We start from the raw sequence: 13,458 nt of genomic DNA, 5'->3' as shown, positions 1-13,458 counted from the left end.
ACCTCTAACATTTTCGTTTCATACCCAGCAGTAATGTCCGAAAGCTAACGTCATTCCCGTGCGATACTGGCCGGGAATAACTGATGTGAGCACCTGTCATAAGTAGTTTGTTACTAAGCATCCGCTGAAGCGAAGCTAAATACTAACGCGTAAATAACAGCAGCCCTCCTAACAATTCTTGACCTCTTCTGCATGCATGCCAAATATCCCCCCTGTCCTTGTCAGCACTTCCTGCCTTAATAGGTGCACTCCTCGCGTGAATGTTCAATTTCTGCTGTGAAGTGCTTGCCCCCCCTCAGCTGGATATCGCCAAATGATATTCCTTGTTCGTCCATTTCATCAGTAATATGAATTAGTAATATTTATAAGAATCAATTACAGCAAACGATTTACTTATGGCCATGTCATGCGCATGGCGAAAAATCATGCGACATTTTTGTTGCCTCTCATGACAACTTCTTCACAAAACCTCGGAACACATTTGTGCAGTGAATGGCGACCGCCAGTTGCTTCATTGTTGCATCACTAAACTGCTGCAAACAGCGGTGAAACCCGACCACAAATGGGCCTGTGAAGGGTGTTTCATTTAGAAACGCGCAGTCTTCGAAAGGAGGAAAGAGAAATATTGTACAAATCTTATTGTTTTTTACTCTTCGAAGAGGGAATCTATTTCTGTATTTATTTCAAATAGTAGGCGCATTTGAAAATTGAGATAAATAAAACTGTCCAACAATCGGGGTGCGAACCATCCCACTCCATAAGTAGTGGCACTCGTTCTGAGGTGGTGTTCTCTTCTAATTCTGAAGTTGTTTACAGTGATTTAGTGCAACGTGATCTTGACAGTGCTGACAAATTCTCAGACACCCACGGTGCCTCTGTCAAATTAAACTATAAAGAAAAGATACCGAAGAGCACAATGAAATTTGGCGTTGAAATTTCGTTCTTCGCATGAAATTTAAACAACATCAAGTTTCATTTTAGTAGTCGGCGTTCCTGTTTTTTAAAATAAATCCGTCCATCTTGACTTGAAATGTGACTGTCGCTTACGTGCATTTCAACACTGCCAAGGTAATGAATGTTAACAACCTTCGGAAAAAGAAAGGTGGAGTGGCAGATGTGCAGTGACGAAAATAGAGCTCTAACGTTTCTCCCTCCATCAGCGGCCCAAAGGTCGCGTAATGAGCCGACAGTTCGCCATCCGTCTGTACTCGGCTGTGACGCAAGAGCGGCTCTAGCAGCCCGTTTGGTTCCGCTTCGCGGCGTCTACTCCACTCGGCAGAACAAATGCATTCTCAAGGTCACTCGGTGGTGCGCTGAATCGAGGCCCCCAAATTGTTTCCGCGTGTGGGGCATCCGCCTTTCTGTTAATCGCCAATCCTCCATGCCTTTATTGCCCAATTAGAGGCGAAGCAGCTTAAGGAGATTTCATGGCTGAATGCACGACAATGCCCCTCCTGCCATGTATATGAATGGTCTGCCAATAAAATAAATTATAATTACGGGATTCTACTGGATGGTCTTGGAACTTGTGCGCCTTTGAATGTTTCTTTCGAATCGCAGCAACTAGCGTAACACGCCCTCGCGGTTTTACATTCTAAGGGGCTAGAAAGAATATCTCGGCTCGCAAAGGCAAAAATCACCATAAAAATGAGTACATTAAATGATACGGAGCAAGAAGCTGCTGCCCTGAACTTGAACAACATTTTTCCTGTCTATGATGCACTCATTCAAAAAAGCGGAACCTGCCTATTTAGTCGTCTCCTAGGTCTGTGGCTCTTACGGAAAGAAGAAAATAAAAGGAAGCGAGAATTATAAGCTGTGACATGGATTATCAGGGACACCGCAGTGGAAGGGTCCGAATTAATTGGTACCCCGCGGAATTTTTTGTACGTGGAGTGACATCGTACAGTACAGGGGCGCGTCAAAAGGAGGTCGCCCGATTGTTATTAAAGCGCCATTTCACACGCTGAGCAACCGAGCGCTAAAACCCGCAGCCCGCGTCCCCTGGGTCACCAAGATAGAAATGTACTACAGCTCTCCTGGAAAACATTCTTTTGCTCATATTGCTCAAAGGGCTTGCAAGGGCAAGTAGTCTATCTGGTCACTCAAATCCTCAGTAAACCAAAGCAGCTCCTGTGGAATTAGGCGCGATACCACAAAATATGACGTAGGCTGGGTGCTGAACACTCGCTGCTTAATTTGAATAACACAACCGGCGATTCATAGGGCAGTTTTTTTCTGAATGGAACTCAATGCTTCGCAAAAACTACCCGTGTTTAGCTTTTAGCTGAACCTAATGGTTAGGCAAATAGTTCGTGTGATTACTTTTCGCACAAAAAACAAGTGATAGCACACATCAAAGACAGGGTAGCTTGCTGGTGAAAGGATCATACCTGCATGCGTATTTCTTGGAATAAAGGAATCTCAATATACTCCTGGCCCTAGCGAAAATGCAGCGCAGCAACACTAGCACGAAGGGCGCAACGCTCCCTCGTGCTTTTCACCTAGAACGTCCATCGCTCTTTTCCAAAATACTCCTTAGCCTAAACTTCTTGTTCGGTCACAGTCGCGACTTTTTACTTCTACGAAAGGGCGGTAAACATTTCCTTGTATATATATATATATATATATATATATATATATATATATATATATATATATATATATATATATATATATATATATATATATATATATAAGTAGATAAATGAAGGGAAAATGAGGGTGCTCGTTATAATACATGACGGAGAGAAGCCAACAGTCGGCGAGGCCAAGGAAAGCGTTGGGGATGGTACTTTATGTATTTTTTTAATGTTTACTTGGATAATCACAGAAATTAGTAATGTAATCTGCTTAGGGGAAAGATAATTAAACACAAAGTAGAAGAAAAAACAACGTGCCGATGGTGGCAACCGAGCCCACGACCTCCGAATATCGCGTCCGGTGCTCTTCCTTCTACTTTGTGTTTAATTATCTTTCCCCTAAACAGATTACACTACTAATTTCTGTGATTATCCAAGTAAACATTAAAACAAATGCGTAAAGTATCATCCCCAACGCTTTCCTTGGCCTCGCCGACTGTTGGCTTCTTTCCGTCATATATATATATATATATATATATATATATATATATATATATATATAGGGAGGGGGTTGAAGCTCGAATGGGTCCGGTAGGTCATAAACTTGAAGTAGATGACACACGGTGAAAAAACAACACTTTAATCCGACGTTTCGGCCGGGGTCCGGCCTTTGTCAAGGAATGTAGAAAGAAGCTGTCGGTTCCCATTTCTTATATACATGCACAATCGAAGAACACGGGACCAGCCACTGTCAACAAATAAACACCAAAATATCAAAAACAAGATTTCACACGCGTGATGTAATGGCGGTGCAAGGTATATAGACCGAATGACACGTGTTGAGCTAAGGTCATGCATCTTAATATGTTGCACAAAGAAAAGAAGATATATCACTAAAGAGATTGTTGTCACTATCAAAGCACAAAACAAAATATCGCGAGGTTATAATGGGTGGAGTACATGTCACATTTAATCCTGCAATATTCAGGAGGGGGAGGGGGGGTATTGATCAACTGAAATATCATTCTCATTGGTAGGCGGGAAGCAATACAGTTTCTCACGATCATATTGCTTCCCGCCGTAACATGCACTGATCATTACAACTTATCCAATAACCTTGCCCACGATTCCTTTTGTTATCAACAGTGTTACGAACAGTTAACTTTAACTGCTTTTTTTTGTCCCCATAGCATTGAGCAGAAAATCGAGTTTTGTCACCATGCCGCGATTTGAGTGACTGTTTACTTTTTTTTGTGTGTGTGTGTACCGCGCTAAATCATAGTTATATTTCACTGTTAAATTCTACTGACGTGTTATCTGCTACTGTCGCCTACCAATGAGAATAATATTTCAGTTGATCAATCCCCCCCCCCTCCCCCTCCTGAACATTGCAGGATTAAATGTGACATGTACTCCACCCATTATAACCTCGCGATATTTTGTTTTGTGCCCTGATAGTGACAACAATCTCTTTAGTGATATATCTTCTTTTCTTTGTGCAACATATTAAGATGCATGACCTTAGCTCAACACGTGTCATTCGGTCTATATACCTTGCACCGCCATTACATCACGCGTGTGAAATCTTGTTTTTGATATTTTGGTGTTTATTTGATGACAGTGGCTGGTCACGTGTTCTTCGATTGTGCATGTATATAAGAAATGGGAACCGACAGCTTCTTTCTACATTCCTTGACAAAGGCCGGACCCCGGCCGAAACGTCGGATTAAAGTGTTGTTTTTTCACCGTGTGTCACCTACTTCAAGTTTATATGTATATATATATATATATAGATATGAAGGAAAGAATCCAACAGTCGGTGAGGCCAAGGAAAGCGTTGGGGATGTTACTTTATGTCTTTTTTTTAATGTTTACTTGGATAATCACAGAGATTGGTAATGTAATCTGTTTAGGGGAAAGATAATTAAACACAAAGTAGAAGAAAAAACAACGTGCCGATGGTGGGAACCGATCCCACGACCTCCGAATCCCACGACCTCCGAATAACGCGTCCGGTGCTCTTCCAACTGAGCTACATCGGCCGCTCTCCCCCCTGCTACTTTCTTGGGTATTTATGTTGTTTGTATACGAACCTTGAGAGTGTTCACCAGCGCCACCCACAGCCAAGGCGGCGGACGTGGAACATCCTTTGTTACCGCCAGTACTGGCGGTAACTGGCGGTAACAAAGGACGTTCCACGTCCCATCACTTTGGAAGAAATTAAATCAGCCATTTCAGACCTTCAGAACCAGAAATCTCCTGGCCCAGATGGTATTACTAGCGAATTTTATAAAACATTTTCGCCTTGCCTAACGCCTGTTTTGATGGAAGTATTCCAAGCATCTTATGATGTGGGTTTCCTGCCTCCCACTTTCTATTCAGGACACACGATATTAATTCCCAAAAGCAAAGATACTACTCTGTTGAAAACTGTTGAAGGATATCGTCCAATTTCCCTCTGTAATGTTGATTACAAAATTTTTGCCAAGGTCCCTTGTTCTCGTTTGCAGCTGGTTATCATGAACTTGATAGGTTCGCATCAGGTATGTGGTATCAGAGGGCGCAGTATTCAAACACACATCCATATTGCACGTTCAGTAATCGAGACAGTATCAGATGAGACAGGCCAAGTAGCTCTGATTCAAATTGACCTGGCGAAGGCGTTTGATAAAGTTCGGCACAATTTCTTGTACGCGGTCTTGGAGAATGCAAACATTGGTGACGTTTTGCTCAAAGGCATAAGGCTGTGCTATATGAACTCGTATACAAGACTAATTGTTAATCAGGAGCTAACGAGACCAATACCACTGGAATCATCTGTTCGTCAAGGATGTCCACTGTCTCCACTGTTGTTTGGCTTATGTCTGGAACCCCTCTGTCTCAGTATAATTAACAGTGCAGCCATCCGTGGTTTCTCTCTGGCTCAATGTGAAGTTAAGATTTTAGCTTACACGGACGATATCGCCCTCTTTTGTTCTGACAAAAAGAGTGTACTTGAGGCTTTACACTTGACTGAACAGTTCTGCGATGTATCAGGCGCGTCCCTTAATTTAGATAAATCCAAAAGTTCTTGGTTGGGACACTGGGGTACTAGACCAAGCCAGTTTGGAGGCATATGCTGGGACTGTAGTCCTCTTCAGTACATAGGGGTTCCGCTGCACCAAGTTCGTAACAGCGCAGCCTACTGGGATTCACAAATCGTACCTATGCGGCGACAAACGCAGGCTTGGATGGGTAGGGAACTCTCAGTGTTTGCTAGGGCACAGGTCTGTAACATATTTTTGTTTGCAAAGCTTGCGTATGTCCTTCAAGTCCTGCATTGTGCGAGGAGGAAAGTACAAGTTATATACAGAATATTTGCAACATTTGTGTGGCGCTCTCAATGGGAGCCCATGCGGCGTGACAACTTGTTTCTTCCCTTAGAGTCTGGTGGAGTTTGCCTTGTTCACTTGTTTGTGCATCAACTTGTCTCCCGTTTTTTCTTTTTCAAATCGGCAAACCATCCGTTTCTTGTAACTGTGCTCATTAGGCGTCTTAGTCCACATTTGCCTTACTTATTCGCACCAACTGGGCAGGCTCGTGAGGGGCGTTTACGGGGATTCCTTAAGGAGGTTGCTGACACTTACAATTTTCTCACTGTGCGTTTCTCTGTAGATTACTTGTATAGCCTCTCGAGAAAGCAGATGACCCAGGCTCTCACTGAGTCTTTGTTCCCTACACCGTTGTATCGTCAGCCTTATCTGGGGTTTTTGGACACCACTGTTCTAAAGCGTGTTAGGCAAATGTGCATTCAGGCAGCTGCAAAAACGTTCTTTTTCAAATTACATACAGCGACGTTGCCTGTCAAGACATTTCTTCACAATAAGGAGATGTTTGTGCCCTGGTCGGTAAATTGTCGTCTCTGTAACGTGCCTGAGATAATTGATCATTGCTTTATTCTGTGCCCTGATGCTATGTTCTTTTGGGACATACTACAAAGAACTCTTAAAAAGGACATTGAAATTACGCCTTATACAATTAGATTTTTGCCTCCTGACAAAAACTCTGTCGTGCCTTACGATCTATTTGTGTTGATGGGACTGTTCAGCCTTTGGAAAAGCCGCATGATCAACAGGCATGCAGAGCCACCAAGATCGTCCAAATCCGTGTTTCGGGAGCAGTGTGCTTTGGTGAGAAGTGTATATGCTGCACGTGAAGAACCTCCAAACTGGATGCCGTATCTAGACGCATGTGTATGTCTCCCAGACTTTTAATGTTCTGATGATTGTGCATTGTCGGGCTGGGGATATGACGGGCTCGTATTAAGCAGCCCGGTAACTTTAGACATGGACATATTTAAGTGGAGTTGTTCCTTTTTACGGAAGTTTTTGCATGCAATAAAGAGAAAAAAAAAAGTCTCGATGTGGTCGAGTGGTTAGCGTTTTTAGCGTGCTGAGCTAATGATTGATATGTGTCTAGCGACAGAGTTCGAGGCGCGCATGGTGCACTAAATTCTTTTTCTTTTTTTGTACTTTTTTAAAGTTTTTTTTTATGTACCTAACTTGTTTCGTTACTTTTTACTTTTTATCCCACGCCTTTTTTTTCTCCGGGCGAACAGTGGCGCCAGTGCGGAGCGTCCCAGTATGCCGCGTCCCAGTGCGCCCAGTTTCCAGCGTCGTACTGGGACGCTGGCACCCAGTGGCACTGGTTTTTGCAATAGGGATGTTTATCGCATATCTATTCGTGTGCTCACTTTCGCTGTTTTTTCTTCTTAGCTCGGTAGCACGGAAGGCCCGTCGTCGCAGCTCCTGATTGCATCAGACGTTGCAAAGGGCAAATGGCAGATAGATCTTGTTGTGGCAACCTAGTTTATTTTTATAAATATATCGCAAACTGTTCATCTACAGGCTTCTAGGCTTGTCCTGTTAACATTTAAAAGCACGACGAATTGCTTTTTTATCGCTGCTTGACATTCGTTGTGAGCCCAGCACAGAGATGAGGAGTAACATGCGGCTACGTATCGAAAACTTGCACTATCCATATCAACATGTTTATAAACGCAACTCTCAATATTTCAGTTACCTCAGGACTTCAAAATGTCCCAGAACATTGGGCTTGGTTTTGAACCTATTGAAGTGCATTGATAAGGTGGGAATGAGATTGATTCCGAATATGCCCCGTGTACTTTAATTTCTATGAGAAGATATTTTTAAGCTTAATATTTTACATGTCGATGGGCATGACGAAGATGCCGTCTTAAATCTCCTGGTGTTCTATTAACAAGCGTGATGTGGTTAACGGTGTGTGTACTGTGGGCAAGTCATTATAAATTGCAATGTTTAATTACTTATAAAATAGGACGAAGTGCACAGGGACGTTAGCGATTATGTGTGAGAAATGAAGCGCGTTACGGTGAAAGGACGACCACTTACACTTGTATACATTCCATTACCAGTCCTCACATCTTTCCTAGAATGCGACTGAGATCATTTTGAGAATAGTTTTTTCGAGGACGCCAGAAACTGAGCAATAAATAAATTAGCCATCGACGAACTTATGAATACTACAACGTACATTGTCCGGTAAGTTGGCAATATAAATTAAGAATAGAAGCTGACAAAGTACAGACTATTCAGGGATACCGAATGTTACTGGATCAGTCCTGAATTGTGTTTTTAAGAATTAGTCAGGAATTCTTCGCACCAATTCGATATGCTCGAAGGTAGGCTGATATATAAAAACTTTAGTAGCTCATTAGACAATCCACGCTCGTTCAGTGTTCGTACTTGCCTATGTGTAGGCAAACCTGTCAATTAAAATCACGCATTGCAATACTGAAGGTCAATAATACGCGAGACAAGGTTTGGACACGGTACAACACTGGCTGCAATAGTAAAATATGGAACGGAGAGATCGTAGCCAGTGATGCCGAAGCCTTACAGCCGCCTTTCGAACGTTCTGAATACACCGCAGCTAATTGCTTCGCGTTGACAGCTCAAAACAACTTTCGATTGATTTGTTTTTCATGAGGGTCGTTTAAAAGGAGAAGAATTGGCAAGGTCAAGGTCAGCATAGGGCCTCCTGGACAATGTCCAAACACTGATCCTGTCATCGCTCTAAAACAAACATTTCACATTCGACTGACTTGGCAACGAGTCAAGCCTTCCGAATGTACACTTGACTGGGTTCTTTTAGGCAAGCCGTTCATATTATGTGCGGAATCAAAGAAACATCCCACGGTGCGTGAGTGTGATTTCTGTAAACTGTTCGTGGAAGAGCAGGCCAAAGAGTGCCTTTTCCACCACGACAAGCTTTCCGTACGCAGCGGGGGATTACTCCAGCTGACGTGCGACATCCGTGACACCGTAAATGTCGGCGCTGTCTGCCACGCGTTCTCAGAACAAAGTGACAGTGTTTATATTTTTCCTATTTCACGGCCACATTCTTCCGGATAAAGTGACGGATTTGCGGGGATTGCGTGATTACGTCATCAATTTCGCCGCCATGGCGCCTTCGTATCTCCGGCACGTGACAGCGTGCCTTATCCCTATGCTGGCAATTGGGAGCTTCACCAGATGAAATATACGACATTCTACCTTTCTCATTTTTGGCTCTCACCGACTGTAATAGAAGGCCTTATTCACCCGCCGATATGCTTGTAAGGGCGGTGTTTTGCCGTCTTTATTTGTGCGCGTTCCCGCGGCGATTCTTTATAGACATCGCTGACAGTCCATAGAGTATTGCTGCACGGTCGCCTTAGGTAAAGCTTCACTACATAGTACTCGGTGGTGGTCGGTCTCTTATTGCTATCCACATTTTGCTTCCAACACACCCTGAAGCGAAACAGCAGTTAAAAACCGTTAGGATATGCTAATTTCCTGCGGTCAAAATTTTAACATTGCGTATAGAAGATGTCTCTGCTAGCAATTGTAGTACGACGTAAAGGTGTGTCCCAAATGTGCTTATGAGGCAACACATTACGGACATAAATATTCTCGCACCCGGTGTCCAAACCTCTACTCACATCCTTGCGAGCGTCTACGAGTTAATTGGCTATCCAAGCGATCTTGAAGGACGATGTCTGAGGACATTGCGCGAGAAACGTACATTGCGGGCAGTCTCTTTTTTGAGTAAAATCAAGTCATTTGGTCATACCACTGTGTCAAATACACTTACGGCGGGAAATTAGTGGCGTAAAGGATAAATAAAGCTGTTTCTGAGTAGAATTGGTTAATAGAGAAATTATTTTTACGTTGTTTACTAATATCAATGTGGTGAATAATTGTTGTAATATGTGGTAAGCCACCCGCATTCGGTCGACGTTTGTTTTTCGTGTCTACTGCGTCTACTGCGCTTCCTTGCCAAAACTTCCCGTCACTTTTGAATATGTTCGCTCTCAAGTCATCAATTATTCAGGAAACAAAAAAAAAACAAAAAAAAGCAGGCGAGCTTGGTTAAGTAGCGTAAGAAGGATTCAGTGTAAGACGCCAGCTTTATGTGCCTGTAAGGTGTTTTTTCCTGAATATTCACTAGTATATGAGAAACTCTGCGGAAGAAGAAATGAAATATTCAGAGTAACGTTTCGTTTACAAATTCAAACCTGCATTCATGCCTAGCTGGTATGTTTTTACTTTAAGATTTTTCACGGCTTTATGAGAGGTTGACAGCATTCGATAAGAAATAAGAAAATAACTCACATATTGTGTCTCAACAGGCTCAATCTGTAGCCTAAGAACTAAACCCATGGAACATTTTTATCGCCATCTTAACTCGTTTCACATCTGAAAAAAAAGTATTGTTACCGCGCAAGCGTGCATTAAGAATAACAGACCTTCGTATTCATATGTTCAAAAGCACCACGTCGGCATAGAGTCGTAGGCTATACCGTATGATAGCAGATTTTATGTACTTACATTGTACTCAATATGATCTGGGACGCGTACGAAATTGCTTAATGATTTATATTTAGCTTCATGGCTTCAAATTACGCGGATTCACACAGCACCAAATGTGCACAACAGTTCTTTGCAAGTTTATTTCGTCTGCCCCTAAGTGACCTAGTGCAGCACGCTTCCTTAATCTAGCAGTAATGCCTTAATCATATCTTACCACGTCTTGTGTGCGGCAGTTCATGTCGGCGCGGTTGCATGTGCAATATATATATATATTATGCTTCCACCAGCAATACCATACTATTGCTCGCATTATTTAGTTTCTTCGGTTATACTGATTTGTTTTTCGTAGTAGCTATCAGTCTTTGTATTTGCAGCGAATGAATGACTCAGCTCTTTGTCGTAAATTGATGACTGTCCTTGAAAATAACATTGTACTCGAAGACTGATTTTTTTTTAACCTGACTTTTCCTCTGAAAAGAATCAACGGCAAAAGCTGAATGATATGTTCTGTTTGCAATAATTGTCTTCTAATGTAATTATATGTATGCACGACTCTTGTGCGCTCACACTGTCTTGATTGCTCTGTAAATATGTACACATCAATTTGTGCCGTGCAAACTTTATCGTGTATATTGCCAGAGAAGTTGCGTTCACCAGGGGAACTCGTCGATGGCATCTCTCTATTGCTAAGTTCGGCGATAAGAAAGAGTTGATGATCGCCATAATCATTCACAAATATACGATAACGCTGTGACTTGAACATGTCAGGCAACGTGATTCGCTTGAATATAAATGACTCAGCTTGAAAAGTTATAACGTTGTCAAGAAAATGTTTTCGAGCTGTGGTGCGCAGAGTAAATTTCCACTCACGATCTTTGTTTTTACGAAATTCCTGCGCTTATAATGCCTTATTGTGTCGCAGAGTTCACAGCAAGATCCAGTGACTTTGGGCACCTGATACGCAGTAGAAACGCAGCGACGAAAAAGAGCTAATATATGCTTGCAAACCTCTGTAGTCATGATCGCGACACTTAAGCTCACCAGTGAACTAGTGAGGTTCATGTCGAAAGGTAGAGTAATGCGCAACTTTAGAAATGGCTTCTCGATCAAGGAGTACTTTTTATTTTGTTACTTTCGTGTGACCCATACCGCAGTATAGATGCCAAATTTGTAAAATAATTTCGGCATCTTTGCTGCCGGTGAGCTCACAATGGCTGTGGCCTGTAACGCCTGTTGCGGCGCCCACAGGTGTAGCTTCTAGTACCGAGATAAATGAGAGCGAAGTTGTACTCACTTCGGATGATGTCGGTGTTGAGCTCCTGTAAGCCCCTGAGCACGCTCGTTAAGCTGATGAAGCAGTCACTCGAGAGGTCGGCGTCGTGGACTAAAGAGAGCGCATCACGATACGACATGCTGATAACTTTCTGGACCAGCGACTTGGCTCCGGCTTCGATCGCTTTCCACTTGGCCACAACTTCAGCGCCAGGGTTCTCCCCGTAGGTCTGGTTTTTATTTGGCGCTTGCGAGCCGGTGAAGGCGTGCGCGAGTCTCGCCGCGAGGAGAACGCCCAGAAACCACCAAATTTTCATGGCGACTCTAGAGCAGTCAGTTGTACTGCTCGAGTGGCTCGCGGTCTGGACGTTATACGCGTGTGTCGGTGTCCTCTAGAAACGTCTGCGGCGCCCTCGCATAGTCGAAGGACTTCTCCTTCCCTCTCCTGCCCTCCTCGCGTCCCGCGGAGAAAGTTGAGAATTCCGGCCGATTTCCAAGGCCTCAACGGTACTCGGGTCTCAGGCGGAAGAGTGCCGTGCTCCGATGGTGTGTATCGTGATGCCTGCACGTGATGATAGTATACGAACGGCTCAGCCTCGCACCGAAGCCTGAATGTTCACTCTTACCTCTTAATCAGGCATGACCGCCATCATCACGCAAGAGCGGTTTGTGTTTTATTAACGGAAGCATTGCGAACCAAGCTTTTTTTTTTTCTGCAGTTATCATGTTATGCGTTTTAGTTTTATCAAACACGACGAAAGCAGAAATACGACAAACACACACAGCCCTCAACTTGCAACTGAGGTGCATTGAAAAGAACTAGTGCATTACCTTTTTCCTCCAATATACATGGACCTCTTGAGCCACATGCGAGCGTCATGAGCCCAAACAAATAAAGCTTTACGAATTGACTCTAGGCCAAAACCGAGAATCATTGTTAAGAAATTAACCTCAGGAGAACCGCAGTTTTCTGTGCTCGTATGTTGAGACCCTTGCATCTCCGATTATCTGTTCTATGGTGTCACATTTCATGGCGCATAAGCGACCAAGGCTATCACGTGCAACATAAGAGGTGTATTGTGCCTCTTTTGTGGAGAATTGATAAACGTTGGTATCGTGAATTGTTTACAAGCATTGTTTAATTTAAGAAGTTAAAATCACGCAGAATATCAGCAATTGCTTTCTCTCCTAGGAGCAGTGTGGGATGGAATTGTTTCTGCTTGGTGAAAAAACTGGGTTCATAATTTTTCCTGTTTTTTTAGTTTTTTTTTACGTGAGAATAACATATAGGCTATACCGTGAGCTCATCCCCGCACCCTTCACAAATTGGTTTGCCTACTTTATAATAAAGGTTTGTATCATGTGTGTGTGTCCGGTGACAAAACGACATAACATTACTTCGAAGAAACGTTTTTGATGATTGCATGATTTGCAGTCCTCAATGACAGGCTTGACATGCCTTTTTTTTAAACCTCCCTGATTTATGCCCAATGTTTACCACATTCATAACAAATATTAATCTAATATTCAAAACAAATTCTAAACATTTAGCCAAACAGTGGTCAGGGTTATGGGTCTCTAGCTACTAGGAGATGTTGGTGGCTTGCCAGGTTTCAAGGACGGTATAAAACAGCCTTTTTCCAAGCCTCGGGTGTTGTTTCTCACACACCTATCTTGTTAAAGAATGAAATACAAAAGCACTTTCACAAAGATTTCTTTAGTTTATAAGG

General features: G+C 42.9%; 1 protein-coding gene across 1 annotated transcript in view; it reads right to left on the bottom strand.

The window, feature by feature from the left end:
• Window positions 1-12,045, bottom strand: part of LOC146171619 (nose resistant to fluoxetine protein 6-like) — a 217,512-nt gene extending 205,467 nt beyond the window's left edge. Inside the window, exon 1 of the mRNA XM_084586464.1 lies at window positions 11,751-12,045. Coding sequence (XP_084442590.1) covers window positions 11,751-12,045 — 295 coding nt within the window. The remainder of the gene's footprint in view (window positions 1-11,750) is intronic.
• Between the last annotated feature and the right edge of the window lie 1,413 nt (window positions 12,046-13,458).

This window comes from Amblyomma maculatum, unplaced genomic scaffold (assembly GCF_055883805.1).
Source record: "Amblyomma maculatum isolate TAMU_Amacu unplaced genomic scaffold, ASM5588380v1 scaffold_19, whole genome shotgun sequence".
NCBI lineage: Eukaryota > Metazoa > Arthropoda > Arachnida > Ixodida > Ixodidae > Amblyomma > Amblyomma maculatum.
The sequence above is the reverse complement of the archived record's forward strand: the minus strand, read 5'-3'. Positions and strand labels throughout refer to the sequence as shown.